This window comes from Buteo buteo, chromosome 2 (genome assembly GCF_964188355.1).
Source record: "Buteo buteo chromosome 2, bButBut1.hap1.1, whole genome shotgun sequence".
Classification (NCBI taxonomy): domain Eukaryota; kingdom Metazoa; phylum Chordata; class Aves; order Accipitriformes; family Accipitridae; genus Buteo; species Buteo buteo.
Genome location: NC_134172.1, coordinates 9,283,958 through 9,308,010, shown reverse-complemented (window position 1 = coordinate 9,308,010; position 24,053 = coordinate 9,283,958). Strand labels below are relative to the sequence as shown.

Here is a 24,053-nt window from a genome sequence, read left to right as displayed (position 1 = left end):
TTGAAATAAAGCTTGCTGGAGAAGTAATTAAATAAAAAAAGTGTGGGAAGCTAGAAATGAAATAGTTTAAACACAACTTTCCATTTAAATGGAACAGGCACCTTCTGCCCATTGAAGGAATGCGAGACGATCATACTGGGTTGCCTAGACTGGGATATTGAAGGAGGAAAAATGAGTTTCTAGGGCTGGATGCTTGCAGGTAGGACTGAGGTGTCTCACTGCTGCTCTGAGTACCTCAGTCCAAGATGTAGATCCCTCAGAGCTCCCCTCAACTAACCTTTGACATGCGTCAAACCCATTGGTGCCTTCAAGCTCCAATGTACTAATGCTTTTGCATTGGGAAATGTGCAGGGGCACCTCAGTCATTTTAGCGCTGACTAAATCTGTGCCGGGCTCATTGCTTAGCTCCCGTGTCTGTGCTCCATCCTATCTGCATTTGGAGCATGATGGAGTGAGCATACCCATCACATGAAGCTCCGCAGAAATGCAGCCAGAGGGAGCTGGTATTCAGTAAATCAAGCGTTAGTAGGAATTGGGCACTGCAACACAATCGTCTATACCGTGGGCTTTAGCATGGTCCCTGGCATGGATTGAGCCTGGGCTAGTTGCACTCTGCTGGCTGTGGCTTGGGATGTTGCAGAGGGTAGGGACCATCCGCATGGCTGGTGGATGGGTTCATTTTGGAAGCTTTAATGGCTTGGACATGGGGCATTCAGCAAGTCAGAGATGTAATTCAGTGGAAAGAGGGGCTTTCTAGACCAGAGTATGTCATTTGCAGTGGGGTGTCAGATTTAAGTGACAAATCTCTCTTTAACTTTTCCGGTTGATTTAATTTAGATCCCTGTTTCCCTGTAATTCATCCTGAATTTACCCTGTTGTTCCCAAAGAAAGTCAACAGGCATCAATTCCTTAGAGATACGTCTCTCAAAACCTAATTTACTGTAATTCAATAACTGTTCTACAGCTGTCCAAACCAAAATAGTGGCATCAAATAAGCACAGGAGTACATAGGAACACATTATATGCTGGTGCTATTTCTACTGCCGGGCTGCGTTTGCAAGTGGCTTTTCAAAGCTTGCTTCATAACACCAGTTTGAGTTCAACCTGGGAAATAACTGTTCAACTATGAAAAAACGGAAACACATACTGTACCTGCAAGCTGTAATTAGCCTTTGCCCTAATTAGGTGTGTGATAAGGTCCGCAGTGTGCTGAAAATGGATTTTTTCTGTAAAAACAGATTACAATCATTAAAGAGACAAATTTAATTAAGAAAAATCAAAGCTACCCCAAACATATAATGAGCGCAAAAGATGGGCTAACTTACCATCAGCAGTAGCATGAATGATCAAAAATGTCTGTTCCTTCAGTAATGAGACTCTGTGTGCTAATTTGGTGATCTGTGAAGGTAAAGGTTGCAATAAGATTAAAAATCTTGCTAGAAATTAGCAATTTATATGGAGAAAATAGAAACACTTCATTCCATTTGATACTTCATCACAAGGATAACAAGCAGACACCAGCACAGCATATTCTCTTGGCTACTTGAATCAGTCTGGAGGTAAAATAGACCCTCACCCTGTCCTTCCAGGCTCAGTATCAGCAGCAGGAAGAGGTCAGAGACCCTCATCTGTTCTGATAGTATTCACCAAAAGCCTGAACCGCAGAACACGTGGAAAATGTCAAAGTGAATTTCCAGTGAATACAAAACACTGATGAAAAGCGTGCCCAGGTGCCTATGCCTAAGAACTCTTCGGAGAGCTGGAGTGACTTTGGTATGGTTTGAAAGCCAACCTCAGTGAGCTTTGACAGCCTGGGGGAGGATGTGATACTAAATTCAAGTGTCCACTGCTGAGAATGCCTTTGCCCCAACTATCTTTCAGATGCGTGGGGGAAATACAAATCTGAATGACTGCAAATGGTACTGGGTAAGAGAAATGAAGGACTTCTCCACTTTTTGCTGCATTGTTCAGAAGAATACAAGTCTCACGGAGACTCCAAAAGACTCCAAAAATTCTTGGAGTGGCAAAAGGAATGTACATCTCAAATCACAGCTGCTACTGCTTTATAGGGGGGCAGGGAATAATAGCTCTCTCAATTTAAATTCATGTTTCCTTCACTCTTTAAATATATGTGCCCTACCTCTGGTTCACTTACATGAGTTAATGTATTTTTCAGTTAAGACACCCTTGTATCAATCCTATCTTTTACCTATTTTCATCTTCCCACTGTCCTATGTGGTTTCCACAGAAGATAGACAAGTGCATCTCCAACAGCAACAGGACATTCCCTGCATGGCTATGGAGGTCAAATTAGCTGGCTAAAAACATTGGCATGTATTATTAAGATATGGCCACTGTTATTTTACATTACAGATTACGTGTATCTCTCCTCATTTAAAAGATAAAGCAACCCGGAACATTAGAAGTGGCCCTGCATATTTCCTTGGTGCTGGAGGCAAGTTATTGGAAATTTTGGTGGATGCAGGCCTGTTCTGGCTTTCTTGCAGCTCTGCACTCTGTATGGACTTAGAAAGTGTTTGCAAATTTTGCAACGGTGCCCTCTGATCTTCCCTCTATTGCTCGACTTAATTAATGAGTTCTCTCATTCTCAGATTGCTGGCTGCGATGCTTAAGTCTTGTGATGGTGTATGCACATATCTTGCACCCTGTTCTCCCCTGTATGGCTCTGCTCCTTCCTTTCTGCTCCCTCAGTTGTAACCTACAACACCACAGTACAGCTTTTTTGGGGTCTACATCAAGTCTTGAATTATGTGACCTTCATAAAGTTCATGTCTGGTCCATGGGTTAGGAACAGTTCTTCTCCCTAAGCAATTCATGGTTCAGCTGTGACAGGTAGGAGATGTGTATCACTTAGCGTCTGTACCGAGAACAGGGCCATGCTCTGCGGAGAGCTCAGGTGCTGTTCCTACCAGTTAATCCCAAGTTAACCAAAAGTACCCCTATTTGCTTGGGCCAGATTTTCAATGCACGAAGAGTGCGTGGCAACACAAAGCTCTGATTCCTGGAATATTTTCCCTTGCTTTCACCTCTACTGACCTGCCTTCAAATTTCTAAAAGGACAAAAAGAGTTTGCAATGATCTAGAGATTGTGAGTGCAAAATCTGAGAGACAATGAACTCAGTATTTAGATAGCCAGGAAAAGCTTTCACTGCAGGGGCACAGGGTGCTACCTGCCTTCTCCATAAGAGAACAGTTTCAAACTTTTGCTGCCTTCATGTCTTCTAGCTGAAGACAAGGCTTAGTAGGCTTCACAATGTTTTCTGTATAACAAATCTTGTTTGCGTGACTATTCTTTATCAGGTTTTTCCTGATAAAGTAATAGAAGGAAAGAAGACATGAACCGACTGATCCCATCATACATATTAAACAATATCTTCATTAACTGGTGCCGTGTCTCCTTTTCTATGTGCTGTTCAACTCTGGCACAGGGTTCTGCCTACCTGAAATACCACATCTGTGCTTACGTTGAAAAAGCCAAGGGAAGCTGAGCTTCACTTGCCTTTGGGTCAAAAATTATACACCAGAGAGAATCAAAGTGGCAAGACCATTGGGATGAACTTTAAAGGAGGTCATGACATCGTGTCCACTTGGGCACATTGGAGTCACTCAGCTTCAGCTCCTTCAATCTGTAAAACTGGAATAACTGTATTTACCCACTTTAGAGAGGCAGACATGAAAGCTAATCAATAAAAAACATACCCATCATTACTAATAAGACAACAAAAGCAGTAAGCAGGCTGAAGGACACCTTGCTGCCTTTTAAATATAGAGTTTTACTAGTGAGTCCATCTTGCATACCCTTTTTCCCTCCCCAAAAGAGAACACATTGAGGAAGAGTTAAAACCCTGTTTGCATTTTATCAGGAAAATGCAGTGTCCATGCAGTTACCTCATATGCTCTGTTATCAATCCCATGCAAACCCAAGTATCTTTCGGAAAAGGCTGAAGCTTGAAAAGAAAAAAAGAAAACATCTCTTTCAGTCATAAGAGAGTACACTGGTGCCTCTGAGTCAAATATTGCAAACGCTAAAAAAGATCTTCTTTTCTAACATTGCCTTAGTTACACAGGACATATTTCTAAAAGCTTTTGAAAGTGCACTAAGAATATGTACGAAACTACAGTCTTTCATCATCACCACGTACTCATGGTTTCTAAATAAGTCACAGAAGAGCATGTCCCCCCAGCCTTAATGCAACCAAAATATGAGAGGAGAAGAGCACTATCTTGTTGTGTCCCTCTCTCCTTTCATATGGGGCCATCTCCATCAACAGCTTGCTGCAAGTTCCCGTTGGTTTCGGGCATAACTGTACGGGACCTGCAGGCTGGCTTAACACCACTGACTTTCATGGCAGTCCCCTGATTTTCACTGGCACTAAGTGCAAAGGCAAGTGGGGTCTCTGCGAGAAAGGACCAGCATGTGCAGTGGGGTATTGCTGTCAGAAAGAGGATGGGGCAGGCGGACTGGACCACAGGTTCTATGGATGGATGGTTCAGGCAAGAAAGAAGCATGTTCTAGGCAGTGGTGCAGGTTGGTGGCAGAGGCTGGAGGCTTTTAGAGCCAATTTTCCTTTATTTAAAAGGAGTAAGTAATAAAAGTTATTTGATTACTCTGACCACCACGGCTGGTCCCACTGGTGCCAGCAAAATTTCTCTTGAGGGTGAAAAAAGGGGTTTATGGCTAGTCCTAAGAAGACACACAATACAAAACAGGCAGGATCTTGGGGAAGAAAGAGAAGATAACTGGGAAAGGATAGGGCAGAAACATCATTTGTGGTCAGCAAGAGGGTCTGTGGGCTCTGGGATGGGGTTTACCATATAGTTTGAAGTCTGTCAGTGGGGAAAGAGCAGCTCCACAGGCAAACACCTGGTTCTCTTCACCAGCTGGAAGCATGTAAGTGCTGAGGTAGCCGCCGTAATCCTGGAACACAGAAGGGGCAGGGGCATCAGCCGTGAAGTGCTGCTGCTTTTGGGTACAGAAACAGGGCAGCTGAGACCTTGCAGCAAACTCTTGGCCACTATAGAGCCTTTAACACCTTGCCCTGAAAAAACACGAAATAAGGGACTTCTCCCTGGCTTCGGCAGATGCGGCTGAAGATGAGCACTGTACTCGTTGCACTCTCCTGAAGGCAGGAGGCTTCTGTGCCCAAGAGCTTGCCTCTTTTCATCCCACTTGATGGCTGTAGGTCTAATTGGATATGTTACCTCTCCAAAATATTACCCCAGTCTTTCGCTATTTAAAATGGGCATCACAATTTCAGCGTCTACCGTCAGCCTGTTAACAATTCCCTGCAGAGATGCTGCTGTATGTGCAGCTCTCTTCCCCCACTCTAAGCCTGTATCTCCCACAATAAACAATTTCTACTTGCAGTCCTGTTCTCATTTCAAACTGTGTGTACTTTACAATTGCCATTTCCCAGCCGGATACACACTGTGGTGCAAATCAGCCTCAGAAATCAATATTGTTGTTGTACATTTGTACGACACAAGCTAGATCTACCCACATTCCCATAGGCCTTAAGGGACAAGATGAAAATGAAATGAAAGTTTGCAAGGGGAAAAAAAAATAATTATCTGACAGTGTTTTTCTGACAAATAGTCAGAAAGTGCACTTTCTGCACTTGGAAGTTAATTCAAAAAAAAATAATTGACAAATACATTGATAAAATGAAAGCTTTCATCTTTAACATCTCTGAGCAAGAAGCAGTCTATCTCAAAAATAAATAATAATAAAAATGTCACCACTGACATATTCAGTAAATCAGGATTTAGCTCAGTTGCTTAGCCACATCAGCCAGCTGGAAAGCACAGAGGAACAATGGGAAAACCTTACCTTCCCAAACACACCGACTCGCATTTTATCAATGTAATGCTCCTTCAGCATTGTCCTAGAAAATTAGAGAGGAGAAACAATGGGTTAAAAATATTTTTCCCTTACATATAGCAAACACACTGTGATTTTTATCAGCTTGAATTTGGGATAGCCACAGAAAAATGATGTAGACAATCTAAATTCACACTGCTATGTGCTGCTTTCACATGACTCTCTGTTCAATTTAATCTTGCAACCTGTTGTGTTGGATTTGACCAAGCAATGGCAACAAATAACCTGCACTACCTCTGAAAGTCGTAATAAAACTGATGCTATTGCACTACTCTGATAGTGTTTTTAGCGTGATTATCTGCAGAATAAATCTAACAACATGACAGGACTTGACATCTAGGGTTTTGCACTGTTTTTTTTCTGTTTTATAAAGTTTAAGGGTTTAAAGATGGATTTTTTCCAAGTTTGTGGCCAGCAAAAAATTACTGTAGGAGCTGATATGCAAGCTTACTTATTTGTAGCTGTATGACTGTACAGAGCTAAAAATAAATAGGCTTTGAACACGTGATACAGATAAGTGTTCTCTAATTTAGCTCTGTTTAAGGCTTGTTCTTCTCCCTCCGCACTGGCTGGTGTGAGCTCTCTCCCACGTGCCATCATTTGGTCACAGCTGTATAACTACATCATCCTTCCCTCCCGCCTCCTTGCTCTACCCTACACACCATTAAAGCAGCTAGGACTAATGACAGTCTTGGGTTAATTATCATTAATGAATTAATTGCTTCGATAACAGCGCCATTCACCGGACAGCTTCCAACTGATCCTTCTCTTCCAAAAGGCCCAGCCTCCTCTTAACCTCGTGCAATAACTTAGTGCCTTGGAAGCCACTCCCGCGCCCGTCGAACTTCAGCACGATGGCGTTGTGAGAGCTGACCATGACGCTTTCCCACGTCACCTCAAATCTCTCCGTCACGATCTGGCTGCCAGGCGTCCCGTCTCTGAAACAGAAATAGGCATCAGGCAAAGGCAACGGCACCAAGCCCGGGCCAAACGCCCTCCCCAGGGGCCGTGAGCTTGCCGTGGCAATGGGGACCGGCAGCTCCCGCACGCATTGTAAGGCAGGGCAGGTTTCAAGAGAGGGAGACCAGTCTCTGCAACGCCGATGTGCAGAAGGCTGGTTGCGTGGGATGTGTTTTCAGGCTGGGGTGGAAGCTGCAGGTTGGTTTCTGCCTCCCTTTTTTTGCGCAGCGACTATCGCTGCGCTAAGCTGAGCTCTGATCAAACCCAGTAAGCACATCACGAAGTGGGCAGGATTCCTCCTGTGAGGAAACTAGGGCGCTGAAGCAGAGGTCAGTTGAGTTTTCTCTTTTTACACCTGCTCTAATTTATATCTGTATTCTACGTTCCCTAAAGATGGTATTTTTCTAGTGGAGGGGTTTCCGTGAGGAGCCTGGCTTTGGGGTGCACTGGCACTGCCAAAATACGTTGGATGAAACTTGCAGACACCAATCATCCTTTTCTTTACTGGCAAGCGCTGGGGTTTCATTTATTGCCCCCATTCACCCAGCCCAGCCCTTCCCTCTCCCACGGGGTTCTTGAGAGTGGCTGTAGATGGAGCTGTCAATCACTTCTGTCACTCACAAAAGTACAGAGGGAAAGCACGCTTTTAAAGCGATAAAACTAACTGCTTAAAAATGCCCAGGTCGGCCCAAAATTGGACCCCACTTCAGCTAGGCTGCTTGGAAAAATCAGGAGATGATGATGATGATGATGATTACAAGTAATATCTTAGGACTCGGATTACTGTAGAGCCACTGGCACTTCCGTCTACTTCTTGTCTTTTTTGGGGTTCTTGGAGACATCAGGCAACTCACTGCAGGATTTTAATGTGCGTGTGACTTCAGTTATTTGCATTTATTCAAGCAAGACCCAGGCACATCCAGCTTCAGAGGCAGCCTAATCAAGTGCTGTTAGCTTGATGAGTACCAATCTTCCTCAAGCACTTGTATAATGAAGTACATTTTCTCTGCAGTAATTTTGTGATGTAACGACACGCTTATTGCAGTGTTTTTGTCCTTCATGGAGGGATGTGCAGGATGGCGTTCAGGCATTCATCAGGCATTCGTCACTCCTGCATGAAGCTTCTCTCTCGTGGGGTGTTCCCTGGCAGGGAGCAAGCGATGCAGTGGGACGCAGCCAGGGCCAAACAGGTTCTTTCAAGGTGAGTGACTTCCCTACCCCATTTTCTCTCCAAATTGCCAGAAAAAAACTCAGTAATGTGTATTATTATTACTAAATGTTGCATAAAGAAATACCCATCTGCTATGCCTGCCAGGAGAAAATCCTACCTACCTAGGTTTCTAGCTCTCTCTTTACTGTCACTTTGGGGAACACCGGCATTTACATGGGAAGGATTGCTGCATGAGGGTGTCTAAAATGTAAGCTGCAGTAAGGCTGACTGCATCCCACTCTAAAACTGCCTGCTAAGCACAGGGTGAGTGCCCTAAGCACTGGGACAGAAAGTCAACATCCATCTTTTATTCCTCCCCCTCCTGTTTCTGCCCCCAAAATTATTGAATTGTAAGTGTACGTGGAACAACTTCACAAAATCCTGCAATCTGCAGGATTTCACTAGGGCATCCTCCCGGGAGCTGAAACCCTTTGCTCAAACATGGGAGAGAAGGGACCTACGTCTAGTCTCTCCCACCTCCGAGGTGAGACAGAGGGTAGGGACCGACGTGCTGGACTTAGGTGCTAAAGCAGCCTGGTGTTCATTGTACAAAACATATCTTAAAAGGATCTGACCATGGCCGAGCTTTCCAGGCTGCCCAATAACGTGAACAGAAAGGACAAGCGAGAACTTACACAATCAAAAGCAAGGGGTAGTGCGCAGTGTCCGAAAAGGTTGCTGGCTTTAAGATCTGCATGGGCAATTCTAGGCGAAAAAAAAAAATAAATAACAACATGTCTTCAGTGTGGGAACACTGACATAACTCTAATAGATTTTTCTGGTGTTTTGGCCTCTTACGAGCAGGAACAAAATGGCATTTCAGCAGAGGCACTGGTAAATAACACCTTAGAAACACAGATGTTGTCAAAGAAAAGACCCATATTATGATAGCCGAGGTGACAGGAAATGTAAATCGGGAGTACAGCGTGAGCTGCTCAGTCATGCATCACTTTTACAGCATTCAATTAACATCTGGCAATAGCTATAATTTTCCTTTTTGGCAGGTGGATGAGTGACGCAGCCAGAAATCAATATTTCAGGGCAGCAGAGGAGGGGGAAAATTGGCGATGAAAATGATAATTTTAAACCCAATTAAGTATGGTGGCTGGGGGAGAGAATAGGATTATTTTGCTATAATGGTGTGAAGACGCATAGAGAAACATGTATTTTAATCCTGATTTCCAGAGGTCTTAATTTTGCTGTAAAACAGGAGGTAACTGTGCTGAAGCCCATGTTGTTATACTGGTACTGAACCAATGTAAGTGAGAGACATGCTCACCGAAGCTTCATTTAACTGCTTCCTATGGCTTCATCTCGATAGCCAAAAATGCTGCCATACAAATGCTTTCCACATTAACAAGAGCACATTTATTTTTAAAATGTTAACTACAATCCAGATTAGCAAAGGCCCAGCAATTAAATTGGTATTAGAAGCATTTTCAGTAGATTAATACACAGATTAACCGCGTGGTTTAAGTGGTTTGCTTTGCAATTATTGTCTGACACTCCGCCTAATTAGTTATTCCATCTGAATGCTAATAGCTGCAAATTGGATCAATGGCCCAGGGACAGCCAAAAAGGCCACCGCTTGACTTTAAATATAACTAAGCACTAGGTGCAGTGTTCTCAAGGCTGTTAAGCCCAAAGCTTTGAAAATTCAGGGAGGACACAGAAGAACAGCCACACAGCTGCAACCAGCTTCTATGTATTACGCGCACACACACACATATAAATTTTAGGTTAAATGACCAGAATTGCATTTCAATGATACCTGCATTTAAGATATTTAGCATCAAGCTGAGTTATTCTTAATAAACTGCCAGTGTCACTACGAATTGGCTCACTGGGGGATAGATGTGATCTTTATGACAGGCTCTTTCCCTGTCTTTTCTTGCCCATAAGGCCTGGAAGTGCATGTCTGTTCTTGTTATTTTATGCACTGGTTTATGTTCCTAATGCCCATGGGCAAGCAGGACATTTTAGGGCCATTATTATCCTTTTCAAATGGCAACTGTCTCTCAGGCTTTGCTTCACAGTTTATAACACCTGGTAATGGTTGAAATTAGTAACCTGCCATCCATCACACCTCATTGCTTTCATTTCACTGCATCCAATCTGAGACGTACACTCCTTTTTGGCATGGGAAATATTATGGGTCATACTTGGAACCCAGGTTCTTTGGGGTTTTTTTTTTTTAGAGTTGCCACCATACACAGAAACTGGGATTTTTGGGAGCCATTGCACAAGTCTGAGTATGTGGATTTTCCACAGATAGGTAAGATATCTGCTTACAGCCAGAGGAGATGCTTTTTAGGTTGTTTCAGGTACAAGTACAGAGACAGGTAGAAAATGCTTACACTTTGGCTGTTTGCCACGAGGCTTTTCTCTGTCTCTTTGGCGTATAGATATGTGGGGAATGATTATACAAGTGGTACAAATAATGCACCATCTGTAGATATAAACTGCTCCAAGTTTCTGCCTTCTTTAATGCAGGTGAAATTTCTTTTGGCTTCTCTCATAAAGCTGTTTTTTTTTTTCTACCTTATCAAATGATATGGCTTTCTCAAAGAAACCTGATGGGCAGCCATTGGCGAGTTGTCTTCATTCACTGCAGTTCAGTATTTTATACTGAAAGGCAGCCACAGCTGTAGCCAGCAAGCACATACAGTATCCCACTTCAAACCCATTTCAAATAACACACCAGTCCAGCTAGGGCAAATGCCCCAAACAATGGGGGCACCGCACCGTGTCATTTCCCAGAGTAGCTTTTTCTCTACAAAGAGAATTTTAAAAGGGAAAAAATCCAACCCTATCATTTTGCCTTTCTTCAGCTGCATTCTCATCAAATCTTGTCTCTGTAATAACCTCCTTATGTAGCACATCCTAAGAGAGTGCTTTGCAAACTATGTGAGTTTATTGAGAGCCAAAGTCATTTCTCCTCCTGCCAGTCTAGCCAAGATGACTGTATCATTTCACAGCAATAGTAGTGAAAAAGAAAAATAAGAGAGAGGAAAGGTGCTACTTACTGTAATCATCTATCTTGATTTCCATGTATTCTACCTTAGGCATTTGCCTGTCATTTACAGTCAGCTGCACATTTTCATTTACCTCCAGCTCAAAAATTTCTGAAAGGAGAAGGACAAGATCACAAAAACTTTTGGCATTGTTTGTGAAAAAGCATTTTAACGTTTTACAGCCACCTTAGTATTTGTAACACAAGTTTCCTTATGAAAGAATTTTCTTCTAATCCTCACAGACATTTAATTCAGTTCAGCATTTGAAACCCCTTCCAGGTTCTGCATTGGCAAAAAGCTATATTCCTGAAATCAGTGATATTCAGCCGACTTAGAGCAGAGGGGAATGTGACCTTCTGTGCTGAGACACTACTATGGGTCCCAGTCAGATATCTACCTGCTGTGCAAAGCCAGATATCAAATGAAGAGGTCCTCAAGTCTGTGCCCAAGTTACACATAATAAATGGGGAAAGGGAGGAGACTATGGAAGGCTTCAGGACAAGGTTGTGCTGCTACACAAGAGAAAATCCATGGGACGGAAAACCATGGGGAGGGAAGAGTGGACAAAGACCATACAACCCTGCAACATCAGGTTTCGGAGAAGTCTTGGCTTTCAGAGTGTTTCAAGAATTGTTCATTTTGCTTGTGTGTCTCATTCTAGGACTGTCTGGGACTGAAATAGAGGATCCCTTCCTCCTTCCCAGGATTTAACCTTAATTCCCCACATCCTGGCCATGGGCTCTAACCGCCGAGCCTCTTCCAAAAAAGTGGCCACCTCCAACATGAGAAAGAGCAATTGCTTCCCAGCTGGTAAGGAAAGGGCCCATCTTTAGAAGACGTTTCAGGCTGTATGTCCTAGGTGGTGTGAAATGTCTCCTGGTGACGGTGAGGCTCCTGAGCCCCACAGGGGAGGGATTCAGGGACTGGGGTGACCCCACTGTGGCGGCAGTGAATCCTGGTCTGGGGGGCACGTTGCAGTGCTCATCCCCATGGCATCAGGTTGGGTTTGAACCAGGGGGATCCAGGGCATTATCTCTGCCATGGGAATCCAAGGAGGGTTTGAGGGTATTGCACCAAATTATGTGTTTCATTGAGTGTCACTTCCCTTTTGAGACACACTGATAAATAGATGTGTAACCTCAGCTCCTCAGATAATACTTACGGTACCTGATTATCATGCTCTCATTGCCCGTCTCTGCTGAATAGGCAGGAACAGCACAAAAACATGCCCTTCCCAGTTAATACATTTCACAGATCTTTCAGCAATAGTATATTGGTTCAATGACTATTCACCCTGCTTCTTCAATCTCTGTTGAAACCACAGCCCCCACGAAAGTGCCAAAGCAACAGCCTATTACGTTTCGTTAAATATTAAGATTCTCATTTAATTATGGCACACACAAGTAGCTTTATCAGCAGAAAGGGGCTTGTCACGTAGGGGAATTTAGTCAAGCCGTTTTATTTGTTCATGTAATTGCATTCACAGAAAGCCAGGAAGACTGTGGAGGAAATAAAAAAGATTGGCATATCTCCTAAAGGACTTCCTTTTCTGCTTTAGGACCACAGGGAGCTTGAGTCTGTGGAGTACAAATGGTCATTGCTTAATTAAATGTAAGCACGCTATAATATTCAGTGCAACTCACTATTATCAGATTATTCCAGAATACAGAGGCAAACTCCCTTTATAGAGTAATGGGCTCATATTAAATAAGTAAATTCAGTAACATGCAACTGTCAGTTGCCCTTTATTCAAAAGCAAAAGAATAAGAGGGAAAAAAAGGAACCAGGCGAAATGCTAATCATATGCAGAAAATCATGAATTTCAGTAGCGGATCGAGTTCTCTATGTAATAAATGCTACACATATATATCTGTCAAAATAAAACTAGTCTCAGTGTGTTTTATGTTACTTTTTCGAGCCCTTCATTTGCTGTTTCTATTTTGTACTATCTCTCATTTTATTTACCTAAAAGTATTTTATAAAACTATATAGGAGGCTATAACATGGTTCATGAGAGCACTATCCTGTACATGCTGTTACAGCCAGTCAGCCATCTCCATGTCTATGGTAAACTTAAGGTATTGTGTTTAAGGGGGAAAAAAAGAAAGCGACTTTGGAGCTGCAGGTCAGAGCTAAGAAACTCTCCTGGCCACGTGGCATCATCTTCTTCAAGGCTGAAGAGCCTTGAGGGCATCACCAGGGCTGCTCTGGAGTTATGCTTGGTGGGGGCACTGCCAAGGTCAGGTCTCTGCTGGGAAGAAGAAGAGCTGACACTCGCTTGTGCACAGACTGAGATACGAGTGGTCACTGGTGCAGAAAGACTTAAAAGCTAGGAGCTTGCAATTTGCTTTCAGTATTACTTAAAAAAGCAATTCCTGTATTTTTACAGCCCAGAATAGCTACAAGTGCCAACTTTTGCACATTTATAGCAGAAGTAGTTTCACAAGGGACCTGAGAGGCACAGGGAGCTACACCCCTAGCCCACTATTGCCAGCAGCAATAACCCTAGCTCCACAGTGAGATCCCTCCTCTGGACAACAAAATCAGTCAGCTCCATTGTGGCACTCTTATCCAGAAATTACAGACCAGTAGGGAAACCGAGTCACGAGGAAATGAAGTATTTATCTCATGGTGACCCTGTAAGCAAGATGATGGCAGATGGTCTAAGCCATGGTCCAGAGTATGTTGTGCTGCTTTGCTTTGGTGGCAAAGATCTCTCTTGCTGCCCTTACAGGACAGTCATGCAGCAGTACATTGCTTTAAGCTAACTTGTTCCAGGATGCTGCTAAATTTTATACATGTCTTTCTCTGCAAAGGAACATTTTAACTGGAAAAAAAAAAAAAGGAAAATGATGGAAGGATAAATTAGAGTTAAATATACAATACATCTCATTAACAATATTGGACACTTGACACTAGATGGAATACTACTGAGTATTTCTATTTTAATGGCAAAGGATACAATACGCTACAAATCTGATTTTAAATAATTCGACCAGAATTTGGGATCACACTGTACACATCCTGCTTACAAGTAAAACTCTTCTAGGTGGGGTAAGGTCTTGAAATGCATCTTGCCAACAGAAATTGAGAAAACAGGGAATAAAACAGGGAACACACAGAAACTATATAAAGCAAGATGGATCCTGTGCTTTTTTCTTACATGTCTTGGTGCCACTGGAGTCTTTCCTTTGACACTTACCACCTTCAATGGGAAATGCAGGAGCTCAGCATTTCACCGAAAACCTTTAGATTGAGAGCCAAATTCCCTGGTTTGCTCTGCTCCTTTGCAGAGACCACAGCAGTGAGCTGCTGTAAATCCGGTTAAGCTAAACTGATACCTGATAAACTAGTCACGTACAGAGCAGCTAGAATATTATTTTGATCCTAGCAATGCCTGAAGTCCCTAACTTCAGGTTAAGGCTGGGCTAAACTCTACATTAAAATGAAAGATACGCGTCTACCATCAAAGTGACAGGAGCAGATAAATCTTGGTTTCGCATAAGACACAGTCCCACACCGTGCTATGAAGTCTCCTGAGATTCATGAAGGAGAGGAAGGGGCACCTTGGTTTAAGACCCCTGTAGAGAAGGGACAGAGAAAGGCTGTCTATCTGAGGCTTTCTGCCACTCTGATTTGGGGTAAAAAAATTGATCTTCCTGGATAATTTGTATTGCTACAGGTTTGAAGGAGGAACCCCAGAAACCTCATGGCTCTCTGGGCTCTACAGGGACTCCTAACCAGTCTGACAATGGCTACAGCCAGTACCAAAGATTTTGAGGGAAAAAAACCCTGTATTTGGAATAATTCCAGCTTCACCCTGGTGTAGGTGTGAGTCAGTAGCATGAAAAAGCCTTACCAAACAATAAGTGCTACAATCCCCGTGAACAGATCAGAAAACCAGGCAGAGGTACCATTTGTGGGGTTCACTCCTCTGCATTATCTCTTTCAACCTGGTAATCCATAGCAGAGTGATTTTTTTTTGAAAATCATACATTAAGCTAAATATTTCTTTTTTTTGAGTAGGCCATAAATCAATATCTGCAAAAGACTAACAAAAAGCGTGAGAGAGATCTGGACTGTGCAGTTTTTAAGAAAGTTGATAACAAACATCATGCCCAAACCACTGTCTTCATACCCCGAACAGAAATCTTTTGTGACAGCAGCACAACAGCTCTGCAAGTCCCTCTGACTTGCAGAAGACTTGCATTTAGGCAGAGGCTGGGGTCCCTGCTAGTCTAAGTTTACCAAAGACCAGCTACATCTCAGTGTCCTGCCTGGCTACTTTTCTCTGGAGAATTGCAAGGCTCAAGCCCATTCTTACTCTGTGCATCGGTTGTGTTGTGAACAGTCACCATCGGGACTCGGGGACCTTGAAAAGAAGAAGAAAAGAAGTCGGTTAAATATCTATCGAAGCACACACAGATACACGTGAACCTGGTTTTGAATTCCACAGAGCTGAAGACTCCTGAGACTCGCTTTCCATGCAAGAGTAATCTAAAAAGCAAATCACCCTGGTATTAGAAAGAGTCTATGAATAAATGACAGTGCTGTAGACTTGAAGACATGCGAGGTTTCAAAGCCCTTTCCCAACGGACCACTAAATGCATCTTTCCCTAATTTGTAAACATTAAAATTAGCACAAACACAATTTAATCACTTGCTTTTAAAATTATTCTAATGACACCCAAACATCACAGCACAAAGCATTTACTCTTCGTATGCTATGGATAACTGTTGCTGTTTTGCAAATGTTTTTGTTTTGTTGTTTTATTTTGTTTTAAATGAATTAAACACCAGTTTAGCTCTCACACTAAAAAAGACCACATATGCTGACTTAAAATGCAACATTTGGGTATTGAAATCAGTCAGTATTATACAAAGAGGATTATCATTATTATGCAATGCACCAGAGTGAACCACAGAATCCATTGCCATAGGATACTACAGGCTTTAGGATGCTATAGTCTTTACCACAGGATGCTATATTCTTCTGCACAGGATGCTGTAGGATGCTGTAGTCCTTAGCACAGTGACTGGATTTTACTTCTTGTTCAGAAAGTCAGCACGTGGCTGATTGATAGAAAAATGGGATGGTACATGAGATTAGGCTAATTTTGTAGTTGTCAGCTTCATTCTCTCTGTTTTTCAGTTATCATCTGCTGACTGCTCATGGAGGCAGGACGGTGGGCCAAGATGAGCTTCAGTCTGACCCAGTACAGCTACTCCTATGTTACTACCATACCTCTTCATAGTTCTTCCAATGAGTTTGACAATACTGCTCAGGAAGATGGAAGAAGCACTGCAATGATGAAATGGTTAACTCCTAACCTCAGAGATTGTGGTTATCTTACTTTCCTTCCCTTTTCCCATAATGTAATACGATGCAGCAGCAGCAAGTGTGAGCAGCTGGGGAAAGATCATCCATACGCCCGGCAAAGATCCCAAAAGCAGGGTCAGAGGTCTCCCACACCGTGTGTGGGTGAAGATCATAAATCATAGAATCACAGACTCATAGAATCATTGACTCATAGAATCATTTAGGCTGGAAAAGACCCTCAAGATCATCGAGTCCAACCATACTAACACTGTGAAGTCCACCACTAGACCATGTCCCTAAGTGCCACATCTACATGTCTTTTAAATACCTCCAGGGATGGTGACTCCACCGCTTCCCCGGGCAGCCTGTTCCAATGCTTGACAACCCTTTTGGTGAAGAAATTTTTCCTAATATCCAATCTAAACCTCCCCTGCAGCAACTTGAGGCCATGTCCTCTCGTCCTATCTCCAGCCACCTGACAGAAGAGACCAGCACCCACCTCACTACAACCCCCTTTCAGGTAGTTGTAGAGAGCAATAAGGTCTCCCCTCAGCCTCCTTTCCTCCAGACTAAATAATCCCAGTTCCCTCAGCCGGTCCTCATAAGACTTGTGCTCTAGACCTTTCATCAACTCGGTTGCCCTTCTCTGGACACGCTGCAACACCTCGATGTCTTTCTTGTAGTGAGAGACCCAAAACTGAACACAGGACTTGAGGTGCGGCCTCACCGGTCTTCGTGGTAGGACTTCTCTTTTGTATATACTGCATTTTCAGTTCAAACTTACTATGTGATGAGGGTGTGCAGCTGGTGGGGGTGGCAAAATTTGGAACCGTCTGTACAAAAGACCCATGGAGGAAAAGTTGTTAGAAACCTTGTGTCCTACTTTCTTGGGCTCCGACAGTCTGGAGACACACTGCTGGCACGCAGGGGAAACCTGCCGTTGAACTACATTGAATATCAAAACCCCAACGTTTTTAGGCTTCAAAATTAAGACGGCTTAAAGAGGCTTGTTATTCACTGAGATTCAAGCCCCTTTAAGATGTGTTGAGTCCTTCAACCTACAAGCAAATCCTGCACTACCAATTTGTGTAGAGCTGGTTGAGAAAAAGGCCCTGAAATGCTGTAACTGGCAGCGCACACGCAAGTGGCAACAAAACCGGGTTGCTGTGAGCCATCCATACTGGTTTGGTAAGTGAAGTAAGTAAGTTTTTGAGAGCAAGAAAGACTTTAGGGAGGTACAATTGTGTCAGTGGTTTTCCCCAAGCTGCCAAGATGACACATCCCATTGCACACAATCAGGAGTATTTAATGTAGACCTTACCTATACAAAGAAAAGGCAGGAAAAGTTTTAATTTATAGTTAAGCTGACTGATATGGCAGCCTGACTTTTGTTTCCTAGTAATTGAGAATTTTCTTCACTAACAATACGATTCCTTTGTTTGTACCATTTTCTTAGAACGCAGCTAAGTGAGTATAATGCACAGAGGAAAATTTCGTTTTACTCACCAGGATTAAGCTGAATTTACCTTTCTACTACCGACATACAATGATATGCTGACCGTATTTATTTACAAATCTGCCCTGCTTTTTCCCTGCAGTCCCAGAAGCCAGTCTGCTGGAAAAGCAACAAACCTAATAAACATAGGCATGATAAAATCATCACTGAAAATAAAAGGAGTCCTCCCAAATGACTTCAATCAGAGCTAGAGCAGTCCCTTAATTAACACAAAAATGCCTAACAAAAAGAAAGGGATAAATAGAGAAATACAATGCATATAATCCTTTTATTCCCTAATTTATTTTCCCTTTTTTTTGTGTTGGCACTGGAAAAACTGTGAGAAACTAATAAATAAAGGAAAAAGCCAGTATGTAGTTTAGAAAACTCCATGTATTATATATTGTGTTTCCTTAGTCTCTCACTAACTTACTGTCATCTCCCCAAATCAATACCTTAAAGTGAGGTCCCATACAAAGATATTCAGTTTAAGGTAATATCAAATAAAAATATTTTAAAACATGCATAAGTATCCTTGAAAAAGTAGACTTTTGAGTTTCTCAATTTTTATTTTTCAACAAATGAGGAAAAAATGGGAAAGACAGAAATCTACAGAGCAGAATCATCAGGTTTGTCAGAAAGATTACTCTCAATATTAAATATTCCCAGTGATGGCATTCCAGTTAAACAATGCATTTCACTTATGAGCAGGCTGAAACTCATTAAGAAGAAAAATCACCTTTTTAGAAATGACATAAATTGCTTATTTCAATGCCAATTTTTAAAGTAAAACAACCTAGTTGCATGCCAGACTATGTCTTTTAATACACACACATTGAAAATCTTTCAACACTCACAAGTCGAGTGCCTAACGCCTGACAGGGATAGAAAGATATTCTTGAAATTAGGGAGTGTATATGCATTAACTGCATCCCGTACTTTATTTTTAAACCTATAACGGTGTGACAGTCCCATTACACATGCCATCTGGTAAATGCCATCCACTGTCATTTGCGAATCTGCGAGTGAAACCTAATTTGTTCAATGAGCTGCTGGGAGCTGACAGAAGCAGAGCGAGGACATCCTCTGCTCCGTGTCTCCTCTCTCCAGAGCCCTTCCAAACGGGCTTTGATTGGGACTCCTGAGCCCTGGCACATTCTGCTGCTTCTGTTCTTTAATCAGCGCTGATGAGCGCCCGTGTCTACCTGTCCCCCTTGGAAACTTTGCGAATCCTCTGCCTCTTGCTTACAGAGGTCCTGAGTGCATACGAGCATCAGGTGCAGGTTGGGTTTAAGCATTCGCTTGTGCTCCTTGCAGAATAAACCACAAAGTGCTCCCCTTTAAGAAAGTAAAGCAGCTACCGAGCTGCTTTGCCCCCGATGTGAAAAGGTAAGAGAGACCCAGCACGTACTCCATGACCTGGGTGACTCTTCCCAAAATCACTTGCAGGTTCCGCTCCCCTCTCCTCAGCTCCAGCATTGCACCAGCTAACTCCAGTAACTTGACAGCAGTTTTAATCCTCCTGCTTTATTTATAGCTTAAGAGAGAGGACCAAAACTATTGACAGGAGGACTTCTGTGTGTATAGACATACTCTATACATTTCCAGATAGATGCGTAGTTAATAATGCTGCATAAATCTCTAGTTACAGGAATGAGATTTTCAATTAATACAGCTAAAAGTCTGTCTTTATCATAAGGCCTTTGACTTTAAAAATGTTACTGTCATTATCCATGCTAGAAGTAAATTAAGCCATATCACTATAATGACATGGGCAAATTTATCATCAAGGAAGTACTACTCGCCGTGATCTGAAAGTGCAAGGAAACTCAGTGTCTCAGTAATTTGACAAGAAAAAGCATTGGCCGTGGCTTGTCATCAATTTTTTAAGCAGCTTTCATGATTATTTCCAAGAGGGTTCTACTTAAACACCATCAGAAAGAAGCAACTCTAGATATTTAGGTGGTAAGGTATAGATTTCCAGAATAAAAATGGAAAATGATACAACTTTGAACAAAATATTTACCAGACATTTGTTTTGTAATACTTTTAAGAGAATATTCCACAGTATTGCTGATGTTTTCATAATCTAAACAGCATAGGGAATTTTATCAGTTATAACTTCAAAATTAAAGTAGTGATTATAAAAAGAATATGGAGTAAAATTGCAAAAAAGGTAATCAAAGTTATGTAAGTGTTAAAAAAGGAAAAAAAAAGAGGAATTGTCTTAGTCTTCTCATCCATATTCTCAAAGGCTTCAATGTGGCAGATAATTTCAGACCAGAAGCTAAATTCACAGTGTGTAAACAATGAAAATTCAAATACTCTCTGCCAGTGCCACCAGCATATCTCTTAAGCACTGATGAATGATTTAAAGAGCAGCTGCAAGCAATGGGAGCTGAGAGGTCTGGCTCTGCACAAGTGAGATAATTGGCAACAGCCATCTCTGTGTACAGATTCCAGATCTCTTTATTTGCTAATCCATGAATTATTTATATATGCTGCATAAAGTTCATAAGTTGGGGTGATATTATCAGCCTAATAAATAAAGACATGGGGAGTTCTGTGAACCACTGCTTACAATTAAAATATTTTCCCATTTACAGTATTTTCCAGTCTATGCTACAGACAGATGTTCGTACTGTTTGTTTTGGCAACCTTGTTGACACAAACATCAAACAGATTTGTGCTGCTGTTCACCCTCCCCAAGGCATGTAATTTTTTAATCTAATCTTTTCTTCCTCAAATGTGACTTGTCTTGTAAAATAATCAATACTGTCTTGTTCTCGGGCAACACGCAGGATTGCACAAACCACACCAATGGTACTGCTTGTTCCTGCCCCATCTGATACTAGTAATAAATTTCATGCTTACTTTATGTAGAGCAGAAATAAATCTGGTTGTTCTGAGGCGGCTTCAGTTAGCAGTGTCTAGAGGGCAAATGAGCAAGAGATTTGTCCTTAATTATACTACAAAAAATAGGTCCAACGAGTTCTTCAAAAGGTTACTCAAGTGAATAAACGTGGTCAGGTCCTCAGTCCATTCCACAGATTTGGAGAGATGCCTACAAAGAGTGGTGTGGGATGGTGGGCTGACACTGATCGGCTCCATCCCACTGCCTGTCCTATGGTCGCTGGAACACAGAAGGACATGGGACCTCCCGGTCTGAGAATACCCTCCCTTTTTTCTTCATGTAATTGTGTATTATAACAGTATTGACAAATGCCCTCTAAATATAACTCTGTTTTCGCTGATGTAATTCCTACTGGTGTCTCGCTCTTCTGGTCGGAGCTGCCTTCTAACTTGAAGTTACGCTGGCTGTCACTCCAGTTTACACCTTTTGGGGTTTGTTCCAACAAGCTGTTTTCTACAAATCATGAGTATTCCCATTCTAGTTAGACCAGTCATGTGTCCCCAAAACTCTCATCCAGTAGGATAAACTAGATTATTTTAGGTCCCTTTTGTAGGACAAAGTTTCTTTTTGTCTTATTCTTTAATGCGAGAGCATTTTACATTCAGTTCCTCCTTCCCGAACAGAAATGACCAGGACTCTACCCCTGCTGCAGAGAACGTGTTAACTGGCCTTTGTACAGTGAAACTGCTACTTGCTCAGTTCTACAGAAAATTGTTTGCCCAATCCATCCTAAAACAGCATTTGCCTTTTTCACGACCACAGCTGGTAGGCAGTTTGCAGACATCCAGTGATCAGCATTGCATGCCCAGGTACCCATTTGCTCTTCTTCATGTATAGCTCTTGAGCTTCAAGCATACAAGACAAATTCTTGCCCTGAGTCACCATGTGCTTAATTTTGCTCTTTGTACTATTAATTTCTCCCACTCCAGCCCTTCAAGACAGCCAGCTCCTCCAGTATTTCTGTCTGCCTTCTGATGATGCTTATCAACTTTGTGGCCTTAACAAATTCCATTAGCTGCATCCAGCTTTGGGTTCCCAGGCTGTCAGGGAACAATGTAAGTAAGGTCATTCCCAAGATCAGCTTCTAATGAACCCTGCTGCTGATCTCCAATTAGCCTTATATTTGTCTTTGTCTTAATCTACTGCCTTCTTTCATTTAGCTGGTACTTAACCTTCCCTTGCAATTCTTTCAGTAATCCCCATCCTCTCCTTAATTAATATCATCCAATGAGGTATCGCACTGAGTGGGCTGAGTGAAAGCATTTCCTTCCTTTCATGAGGTTTTGGTTAAGGTCTTCAAAAGCTATAGTGCAACAGTGTGTGTAGATGGTTCCAAAGAGGAACATGGAAAACTTACACCTTCAAGAAATATTGCAGGTACACTCATCCATTATAGTGACAAGATCAGGTGTAAAAAGCAGGTAGGTTAGGAGAATTTGCTTGCAGAGTTCCTGAACCTGATAGTGCACCGTGACTGTATACCTGGAGACGTAAGTACCGGAGGTAGGAGGGAACCACTCCAGCCCACATGGGGATCACTGACTTCCCAAAAGGCTCAGGTATTTTGTTCTAGTATGCTGGTTCAGATCTATGGCTGGAATAACAAATCTGAACAGAGAAATCTCCATACCCAACTCTCTCTCTTTTTCTGATTTCTGTTCTATTTCCTGCTATTTCTAATTGAATCCCTCCTTAATTTAACCTCTTTCAGTTCAATTTTAATCCAGGATTTCTGCAAACTTTGAAAAGAGATGAAAGAAAAGTTTAACATTTGTCCCTATTTTTAAAGTATAAGTTTCTTATTGGATTAGTATATGCTAATCCTAAGAGAAATACCATATGTGGAGGAACATCCCTGACATTTTCTGTATTCCTTGCCTACCTTGGAAAGTCTCTGGATATCTCAGGATGCCCAGGGAACTTGTGCACTCTCCATCCCTGGAGGCTTTGAAGACAAGGCTAGCCACAGCCCTGAGCAACCTGGTCTGATCTCTTCACTGACACTGCTTAGAGCAGGAGGTTGCACTAGAGACCTCCTAAGGTTCCTTCCAACCAGAATTCTCCTATGATTTTGTGATTCCATGATTGAAAAGTAATGGCAATGCCGTCATGATGGAGAGACTGTGTAGCCATGTCCTGGTAGAGCTGTGGAAGGGGAGGAAGAGCATTGCAGTCCCTGTTACTCTTCTCAGCTCCTCTAATAAACATACTGCTGATATATTCAAGGGAAAAGGATATTTCCTTGTAATCACAGCAAGAAAGAAAATACTTTCTTCTCAGTGCCATTTACAACTTATTAACACTGACAGAATAAAACCCCACTGCATATTTTGTGTTTATTCCATTAAAAGCCTAGTGTAAATTGATTTAGAGAATCTTAATTTATTCTTTTCCAAAAGTAGAAGTCTCTTGCAACAAAATAATGGTATCCTAGCTAGTTAAGTAATAACTGATGCTGGATATTACCTTTAAAAAAAACCCCAAACCCGTAAATAACATTGCTTCACACTGTCTGGTTATTAAGCTGTTTTACTCTCATGAGTTCTCAAGATTTAATATAGCCTTAATGTACTGACTGCATTAATAAGGGACTAAACAAGTATCATGCAAACAGAAAACAAAAGCCAGCAATAAACCTTACAGCTGGTCCAGCTGGCAAACAAGGTGAAAGAAGCAGTTTTCCTTAGAGGAAGCTTTAAATCTTGCGGGATGGTAACATCTGTACTATCCACTGCAGAATAATGAGTTCAAGCAAGGTCACTCATATAGCTGGAAATAACGCACATGCACCCTAGTCTCAACATGCAGGAGGCCACTGCCTGATTTGTGAAGCTTCATTATTTGAAGCATTGGAGGAAGCCTGTTGTCATGGTCATTTATGTCCTACGAGTGGAGTTCGGATAAAATTTTCTATGTATGGAATGACCGAATGACAAGAACCCTGGCTGCAAGCAGATGATAGATCACCTTCCTCTGGGCAATGACAGACAGCTCATACTTATAAGTACAAGTCAAAAAGAAAACAGGATCAAAGCATGTAAAAGCAAGGAACATGTAGTGCTTTGCAGAATTAGGTAATTTTAAAGGGGATAGGAGTTTCACTTTCATTCCACAATTTTTTTTTTTTCCATGCACTGGAAATTGCAAGTGTTTTCTATTCATTTTATTATTAAATATTAATGAATATTTTTTTCCACTTGTTCTATGTCACTGAGTATTTATGGGTACTTTACACAGC

The 24,053-nt window shown here is 42.0% G+C and overlaps 1 protein-coding gene across 1 annotated transcript in view; it reads right to left on the bottom strand.

Moving 5' to 3' along the window:
* Nucleotides 1–24,053, bottom strand: part of DPP6 (dipeptidyl peptidase like 6) — a 418,950-nt gene that overhangs the window by 2,610 nt on the left and 392,287 nt on the right. Inside the window, exons 17-25 of the mRNA XM_075045285.1 lie at nucleotides 15,411–15,458; nucleotides 11,099–11,197; nucleotides 8,708–8,777; nucleotides 6,646–6,840; nucleotides 5,852–5,906; nucleotides 4,834–4,939; nucleotides 3,910–3,968; nucleotides 1,326–1,398; nucleotides 1,153–1,226 (exon numbers count right to left, since the gene is read on the bottom strand). Coding sequence (XP_074901386.1) covers nucleotides 1,153–1,226; nucleotides 1,326–1,398; nucleotides 3,910–3,968; nucleotides 4,834–4,939; nucleotides 5,852–5,906; nucleotides 6,646–6,840; nucleotides 8,708–8,777; nucleotides 11,099–11,197; nucleotides 15,411–15,458 — 779 coding nt within the window. The remainder of the gene's footprint in view (nucleotides 1–1,152; nucleotides 1,227–1,325; nucleotides 1,399–3,909; nucleotides 3,969–4,833; nucleotides 4,940–5,851; nucleotides 5,907–6,645; nucleotides 6,841–8,707; nucleotides 8,778–11,098; nucleotides 11,198–15,410; nucleotides 15,459–24,053) is intronic.